Source organism: Lutjanus erythropterus, chromosome 15 (genome assembly GCF_056507025.1).
Source record: "Lutjanus erythropterus isolate fLutEry1 chromosome 15, fLutEry1.hap2, whole genome shotgun sequence".
Taxonomy (NCBI): Eukaryota; Metazoa; Chordata; class Actinopteri; order Lutjaniformes; family Lutjanidae; genus Lutjanus; species Lutjanus erythropterus.
This window is the reverse complement of record NC_139331.1, coordinates 23,044,449-23,053,177: the sequence shown is the minus strand read 5'-3', so window position 1 is coordinate 23,053,177 and position 8,729 is coordinate 23,044,449. Positions and strand designations below refer to the sequence as shown.

General features: G+C 37.3%; 1 protein-coding gene across 1 annotated transcript; it reads right to left on the bottom strand.

Annotated features, from left to right (window-relative positions):
• Positions 1-1,994: 1,994 nt before the first annotated feature.
• taf1a (TATA box binding protein (TBP)-associated factor, RNA polymerase I, A) lies at positions 1,995-8,093 on the bottom strand. Its single transcript, XM_084737374.1, has 10 exons — positions 7,931-8,093; positions 7,236-7,399; positions 6,049-6,162; positions 5,165-5,363; positions 4,775-4,896; positions 3,464-3,622; positions 3,307-3,373; positions 2,920-3,043; positions 2,659-2,813; positions 1,995-2,130 (listed from the first exon to the last, which is right to left on the bottom strand). The coding sequence occupies exons 1-10, from the start codon at positions 8,055-8,057 to the stop codon at positions 2,078-2,080; spliced, it is 1,284 nt and encodes a 427-aa protein (XP_084593500.1). The 5' UTR covers positions 8,058-8,093; the 3' UTR covers positions 1,995-2,077.
• Between the last annotated feature and the right edge of the window lie 636 nt (positions 8,094-8,729).

Below are 8,729 nucleotides of genomic sequence, written 5' to 3'. Positions count from 1 at the left end.
AGGCAGGGGGAAATAGCTAGCTTGGCCTTCATGATCAAAAACAGCCAACAAGTATTACTGACGCTCAGCAGTTAACATGTACTTTCTGCATGTTGTTTAATCCGTACGTAGACAGAAAAACTTAATTTTGGGGATGTTATATGATGTAACCATTTTGCAAGGAGCACTAGAGAATATACATTATTTTGGTAGCAATCGTCTCGTCTCATTCAAGACAGCAAATTAGTACATTTTCCAAAGTTTCAAATTTAGTGTATATTATATTGATATATAAATGACACATATTGTGATTGAGGATTTGATCTATAATCCCTTTTACTTCTTCAGTGTCTTGACCGAGTACACATGGACACTGCTGGAGATAAAGCTGCAAATGTCTCGTCAGTCTTGTTAACAGGCAGGACAGCCTGCCCCAGACTCCTGCTGCTGCCTCAGAAGGCAATAATAAGCTGATGGCTGCATTAGGGACACTTTCTGCTATTTGTGTGTTTGTGTGATCCTTTACAGGTGATTACATCTACCTCTGAGGTTGGACTGTTCTCCAATTTGTAACTGCTGCGGTCAGGGAAGAATTAAAACCCAAACAAGCCAGGTGGCGAGAAACAAAAGACAAGACAAATTGTTAAAATCTGTAGTGATCTAGTGAGAAGCAGAAGTGACCTTTTAAGTGGGTTAGAGTACAAAAAGGGCCTGAGACAGGGGAGTCTTCACTTTGAATCCCAGGACAAAAAAAAATTAGCTTTAACTGTCAAGGTGTCCTTGAGGAACAAAACAAACCCCCAACAGAGCCGCTCCATTGAGGGAACAGTGCCTCAACTGTGAGCATCTGTGTAGGTGATTAAAAAATTCAAAGCCCTGGAAAAAAAAAAAATCTTTAAAAAGGTCACAACCAGGACACAATCCAAAGCAGTGACCGGCTCCTAACTCGATCCTCTTCACTGCTCCCCGAGTTTTGAATTTTCAAACGACATGTGTTGTGTATTCCCAGATCCCTTCTGCAGCTGCTCCTGTGGTCGGGCAAGTGCTCTGGGCTTTGGTTTATGTAATGACTGCAAAGCAACACACACACATACAGTACGGCTGACTGAGTTGCTGCATGGCCAACATTGTGGCAAGCCCAAACAGAATCATTACAAACACTTTCGCTTATTAAATTGGCATGCAGCTCGATGCAAGACTTTATTTCATGGTTTGGTCTGAGGGAGAGTAAGTTTAGCTTTTGAAGACCAGATCCTGAAACATTCTTAGGAAAAAAAAACGCTAGAAAGATGGCATCAAAATACACAAGATTCTTCACTACAAGGCACAGCGAAATGTTGAAAATCAAGCTTGACAACAATACACATAAAGCGTTAAAGCGTATAAAAACTGCCCACAAATGATCCTTCACTGAAGGCACATCTCACTAACACTACAGAAAACATGACACTATTTCGTAGCCAGTCGCAGCAACACCTGTCAATGGTTTGTCCCACTTACTTAAATTTCTGCACATCATGTTGCTTAAAGGTCTGTGCTGATTATTCTGACATGACAACAGACGTGACAGAGAATATCCCTCAGGCTGTGTGGTGTGTACACTCACTTGTGACCTTAAACCCAGTCCCTACAGTGGTCAAAGGTCAACTGAGGGCTTAAAATGTTTACAGAAGCCACGAAACCAACACGAACGCTGACATTTAGGGCTGCACTCGAAATTAGGTGGTCATAGCCTCCAGATACTCGCTGCAAAAACTACAGAACAACAGCTCCACATGGTGGACAATCTATCCTGTGCCTTGATAATGAAGCTCAAGGCACAATTTGCCAAACACGAAGGAACAATGTGTAAAAAAAGAAAAGAAAAACATGGAGGTTCGATTTTGACCATGGGAACAAACGTCTGTGTGTCAGTGAACCTTGACTTAAAATATTTTAACATTCAAAAGAAAGCAAAGTAAATCTGAAATAATCATCCCGTAAAAAAGTGCATTTATGAAGACTCCAGTTCTTCATCATGGCGTCTCTGCTGCCCTTTCTCAGGCCTGTTCTTGTTTGTGAATTTTGAAGACGCAGTTCTTCTTTCTGAGTTCTTCTCTCAGGTCTCCTCTCCACTGGTTACGTGTCCAGCTGCATACTTGAGCATCAGGTCTGAAAGAAGAAAGACATTGAAGACAGACAAGATCTTCACAGTGTAGCTACAAAATTCATTTAGAGTTCAACTGTTTTCAGACAAGTCTACTGCCTACAGTGGCGCCACAGAGGTAAGAAAACGTATCTTGCTGCCTAATTAACAAATCAATATTTTCCAAAAAAAAAAACACATTGTTGTTTTCCGTTGTGGAAAAACTAGTTTACACACTGGGAGGTGCTGGTGAACTGCTGGATCAGTTACTTCGTTTGTGTTATTGTGAGACTTTACTGATTCCAAACTAAACTTGTAAAACATTGAAGACATACAATAACACAAACAAACTAACTGATCAAGGCAGCGGTAGATCAGCAACTCCTGTGTTTTGCAAGGTAAAATGACTGATTTTGCCTATGGAGTTTGGTTGGCTTGTCTCTATAGCTTCATCTAACATTCAAGACTGACATAACAACCACACTAATGGCAGTTAACAGTTTCAGTTAAAAATACCTCCAGATGTGACTTAATGCACAGGTACACCTACTGACCTGGACAAAGGATTTTTGTCAGCGATGCCTTCACTTCCTTGAGCTCCGGGTTCTCCTCAGAGTCTTTACTGGCGTGAAAGCTTGTGAAGTGCAGCACAGGCCACCAGTCTTTTCTCGGAGCCATCTTTTCAGACACAACTTCCTTCCAGTTGTCTCTGTTTTCATACACAAATATATAGAGTAACTGATTTCAATACAAAGGACCGTCTTTAAGTTTTAATCAAAATTAGAATTACCAATGCCCAACCATTTTATACATACTCTAACTGTAATTCTTGAATAACAGCCTTTAAACGCTTCCACACGTCCAGGTTGCTCCTCCAACAGGCGAAGTCCAGCATTTCCAGAACGACATCTAACGCTTTCTGGATGTCACTTTGTTTCTCTAAAAAAAGACGTATCATACAACATATCAGTAATGGATATAATGAAACAGAGACATGCTACAGGACATGTCATCAGAGGACAAGGTTATAACATATTTCAAATGAGTCTTTTTTATCAAAATAATGTTTCCAGTTATTTATCACTTAGTCAGAAATATTTTCTTCACATTAATTTGAATTTATGAATTTGAATTATTAATTATCCATTAAGATTTTTTTCCCCAAACAGCAGATATTTAATTGATAGTAAATCTGTTTTTACCTGACTGAAGCAGCAGAGAGCTGTACTCCAACATCAGCTCGTGGCTTGGGACAAAAACACGGAGGAGCTGCAGTATAAAGAAGCAAAGTTTTAAGTTTTTGTGTGATAGTTATAGACTACGTTTTTACCTATAGTCCTTTTAAATATACAGTTGTACCTTTAATACTTTCATCAGTTTCCTCTCTGAAGTATTGTGCCGCTTTAAATACTGATACAGATAGACATGTGCGTTGGGGTTGGGTGGAAAATTGTTGTCATAAGCGTAGTCATTCAGGACTTCCAAAGCCTCCTCGTGATCCTCATAGAACTCCAGCATCTGATAAAATAAAACAATAGTTATACGATAACTACAGTAGAGACATTTAACTAGATTTGTGCCTGAAGTTGAGCAACAAGCCTTACAAAAAATATTCGAAAACATGAAGACAAAATATTTATTTCTTCAGTCAAAAGCATGAAACTATGATGATGTATTAGGGCCATTGTAGGTTAAAGAAAGTAAATAACTCACAGAAGCAGGGGGAGGGGGTTAATATTCAGAGAAAAAACTTTTAAGATGATAGTTGTAAATTTACGATTAAAAAAAACTATATTCTAAGAGATTAAAGTGGTAAATTTACGAGAAATATTCATACGCTTACAAGAACAAATGAAACACTTTGCAGATCTATTAGATAAGAGAGGTGCATTGGAGAGAGTAGACCAAAAAGCAAAACCTTTGCCGGGTGAAGGTCTAATACTGAAATGTCGCAAAATGAATGACATATTGCAAGTTAGACAGTGTGCAGGAGTCCTTTTGCATACATTTACATGACAAAAAAAACTCAAATATGGATGCTCCCATAGTTCAGTTGGTAGAGCGTTCGTCCCATGTACTGAGGCTGTCAGTCCTCTGCAGCGGTCGCTGGTTCGATTCCTGCCTGTGGCCCATTTGCTGCGTGTCATTCCCCCTCTCTCTACCCCCTTTCCTGTGGTCTCTTCAGCTGTCCCTATCCAATTAAAAAAAACTCAAATATTCTCTGAGATTATAAAGTCAGAAAATCAACTCAGTTTGTCATAAGCAAAACAACATACTGATATGGATGAGGACATAGCATTTGTTCCTTCAGAAGTACAATGCAGTAACACAGATGCAAGGATATCGCTAGTCAAATCTGTGGGAAATTAAAAATGGGATTTGTGTTACTGCAAGACACAATACGCAGATCATCAAATTATTTGAGCACCCAGTTTAGGTGTTCTAATAAAGAACATTAAAATATGTTACATTTGAGGGACTAGAAGCAGTGACTTTTTGACCAGTTTGCTTAAGAATGACACACAATTAATCAGTTATCAAGATTGTTGCCAATTATGATTAATTTTCTGTCAGCTGTCTGGTTGTTGCAGCTCACGTCCATCCTGTTTCACCATGCGATATTAAAAACATAAGCTTCTTCAGGTAATTGGGAAAAAGTGCACTGCTCACCTCAACGTAACACAGTATGAAGGGATCCCAGACTCCAGGATTTCTCAGAATCTCCTTTAGATTCACAGAAGCCTGTCTAAAGTAGCTGTGCATTTCTTGGTTGTCTCCAGCGTCGGGATCATCTGAAACAGACAGATCAGTTTACATGTCAACAATAAAGAGATTTTTTTTTGTAATTATTCAATCACACAAGAGGTCATTTAGTGGAAGGTTTGTAAACACTAACTTTCCTCCATCCTAACCTTTTTTTTCTTTTTTTTTTGCCTGAACAGTTACTGGGTCTGACCTGTAGGTGGCAGTGTGACATCACATAACAGCTTGCAGAATGTCTGTGTAGCAGACACAAGTGAATAATAGATGCTTTGGGTGTGAAGATGTGTATCACCTTACCAGTTGCGGAGTGTGTAAACTTTTTGTCACACCAGATGATATAATCCAGTAAACTCTTGTAGGCCTGGATCAGTTTGGTTCTCTGTAACTGAGCAGCTGACTCCTTCCCGTACCTCCAACTCTCACTGACAGACAGCTGACGCTTCGCATCCTCAATGTGACCATGAAGCATCAGGTGGAACGAATGTTCCAGGCAGATCTAAAGATGCAAAAGAACTGGTCTCAAATGTCTTTCAGCGATCACAAAAAAAATGATAAAATCTGTGTGTGCTTTTCTTTATGCTAACGTGTCTCTTTGCTTCCCTCGCTTGCATCTCTTCCTTGTGGCTTAGCACTTTATTTAAGAACAATATCAAAAACTTACAGTATTGATTTAGATATAGCCAATTATTAGTATTATTATTGTTGTTTATTTTAATCGCCTTTCTTTTAATTCTTAGAATTTATTTATAGATCAGTGTTATTTGTTAGAATTACTTGGGCTACTTTGCTATTCAATTATCCTACATAATCTAAAGTGTTAGATTTATCACACACAAAGTGATGCCGCATTATATTGCATCTTACCATCCAACTAAGTTTTCTTATATTATCTGTAGATCCCTAGACATGACACCACAACGTAAGCGCTGTGAGAATAAACTTGATAAAAGACTTCCATGTAGGATACACCCATGTTTCCTCTCTCTGAGCTGCTCAAGAAGGTTTCTCTCCTTGCACTCCCCGTCTCCTTGAGGTGCATTTAAGAAACTGAAATATACTCCATGATGTTGGAGGCAGAATGATTTCTGAGTCACGGAAAGAGAGAGGACGCAAGGACGCATAAGTTAATGTAATGAAAAGCTCCTCGTGCACTGTGTAAAAAGGTCTACCAGCTAACGTACCAACAGGTAATGTCTGATTCCTGAGTGTTTCATCCGTTCATAAATGTTGTTGTAGTCGTCAATCGTTGAGTTGGGGTGATGGTGAAGGATCTCGGTGCTGATTCTCCAAATAATCTGGGGTGGAAATGGCAAGAAGAGATTTAACTTACAAATGACTATTTATCAACTTGTTTACATAATTGGTACTTTATTTATGGATAGACTCAATTAAAATGTTTCAGATCTCTGCAAGTTTATTTTATAACTGCAAAGAATTGTTATAAACAGGGCTTTCGCTGCAACTTTTTTTTTTTTTTACACAATTTGGGAGAGTAGACAAAGTACTGTCTGTTCATTATGTCACAATTATTACATGATTGCCAGATTGCAATTATGACCACAGTCACTTTGCATAATGGTTAGAATCATTTCCATTCACCTGCATGAAATAAGCTGAATGAAACTAACATATTTCAATAATTTCCATATAGTTTGCTACCATTTCAGGTTTGACTGGTGCTCTTGTAAACTATGTGATCCAGAGTAATGCCAATGTAGCAACATCAACTATTAATCTCAAGACACTTAACTTTGCATGAAGGTAGTGGATAAAAATCCACATTCCTTCACAGTTTCTCTTGCTGATTTTATGTTTGTTTGTTTTTTTTTATTTCCACAACATGGTTGTGGAGGACAAGGATTTGTTCATAGTACATTGTTTATTTTATCACTGGCACCTATACATAAATAACAATTAGCTAATAAATACACAACAATATCCCAGAGCTAAAAAATAAAGCACTCTGTATGATAATAATTGTATATGATCTTATATTAAAAGGGTAAATACTCGAAGGTTCACCCATATTCTCAATAAATATAAAAAAAAATATATATAAAATATTACATTCCCAAATATTAGTTTACATTTTGTAAATGAACTTGTAGGCATACATTTACATAGTAAGTTAAGAGCATCAATCAATGAATAAATAGACTATATAATGATTAACCCCAATTATTATTGTATAAGAATGAGTAAAATTTCACAATTGTGACAGTCCTAGCTGTACTGTAGAATTATCTGCAGTAATTTATGTTCTTTTGTAAGCAAATTTTCTGTCAGAATTGATTTTGTATAAATGGTGTCTCCGTCACTGTTTGCAATTACACAAAAACATTACTAACAAAGACAAAACCAAACCTACCTCCTTGCTCCTCAGTGCTGTGGTATGGGTCCTGTCCTCTAACATCTGTGGGTAACAGGCCATATATTCTGCCGCCTCCTGCCATTTGTGATGCAACAGTGCTTCTCTGATCTGCTCCAGACAGATTCTGGTACTCTGGTGAAACCCTCGTTCCTTCCGTATCTCTTAAGATGAAAAAGAAAATTATTATTGATAATTATTATTAATGGTACGAACTAATTTGTCATAAAAACATTATTAAACATCAATAGGTTCTAGACTTTGACTGTTTTTTTTTTTTGTTTGTTTGTTTTTTACAGCTGATATTAATACTGATATCTGAGAGTGAAAAAAACCTCTGGCAATTATATACTGGCCAGTAACGCATTTTTACATAAACACACAATAAACAAACATTTTCAAAAAGGATCCTATATATTTGTTTTTGTTAAAGAAGTGTGACTAAGTTCAGTTGAAAAATAAACTTCTCTGTGCTTTCCTGTGACAATCAGTGTAATGGAGACATTGTTTCTGAATTAACTCAAACACATTTCTGTATTGGAATCTTTAATTTATCAGTCACCATATACACTGATACCGATATATCTGCATTAAGTTCATACTGGTCTACAAATTAGCCCAACGATGAATCAGTCTGCATCTAAAAGGTTATACACTGTAAGCAGAAGAATATATGTAGGTTCTGAACAACTCACCGTCACACACTGGTTTAACCAAAGGGAGCTTTGCTTTTTTCCTCCCTACTGAAGAGGCGTCATCTGAAGAATCTTTGTTGGCCTCCAGGTCTTCACGAGGCCCAATCTCTGTTTCCAAGTCATCCATAATCAGTACAACTGTTAGACTCAGCTGAGATGCTGCTTTTTCTCACTGCCCCTGGTTCTCTGTGTCTGACCTCCACCTGCAGGGAAAAAAATATTTCCGTAATTGAGCAACTGTTTCAGATTTCAGTGAACTTAATGCAGGGTGTCTACACGCATCAGTCAGTTAAATGGAGAACTGTTTAATGCCAACATTTATTTAAATTTAAGGCCAATTTTGCAATAAACCTAAAAATGTGAAAATACAGACATACTCTTCTGAATAAATCACACATATTTATATTAATAATATAATATAAATTAAAAGTAAAGCAAAATGACAACTGGTTGATAACTATATGTTCCATATCTAAATGTTTATATGCAGAAAAAACACAAAAGACTATTTAATATCTTGCAAGACCTTTTATTTGTAAATGTGAATTTAATTTAATACTATTTAAAGACTTTTAAGGACCCGTAGCCACCCTGTGATAGTTAACTTTACTCCAGTTTTATGATAATAAATCACTTTAGGCTAACTCACTTTCTTAACACCGACAAACTACATTTAACCACATCAAGATGGGCTCTCCGTAGTTAGAAGAGGCAAGGTTATTCTCTTGAAATTAAGTTATCTCAGTTCCTACCTGCTGGGCAGTAACGTTACTCAGATGTTTCTGAAGGTAAACAACGT

Excerpts from the sequence above, each read along its gene's own strand:
- taf1a (XM_084737374.1), bottom strand. The coding sequence starts at position 8,057 with ATGGATGACTTGGAAACAGAGATTGGGCCTCGTGAAGACCTGGAGGCC. Across the intron at positions 2,814-2,919 it reads ATTCAAGAATTACAGTTAGA|AGACAACTGGAAGGAAGTTG; the intron begins GTATGTATAAAA and ends GTATGAAAACAG. Across the intron at positions 2,131-2,658 it reads GACAAAAATCCTTTGTCCAG|ACCTGATGCTCAAGTATGCA; the intron begins GTCAGTAGGTGT and ends TTCTTCTTTCAG.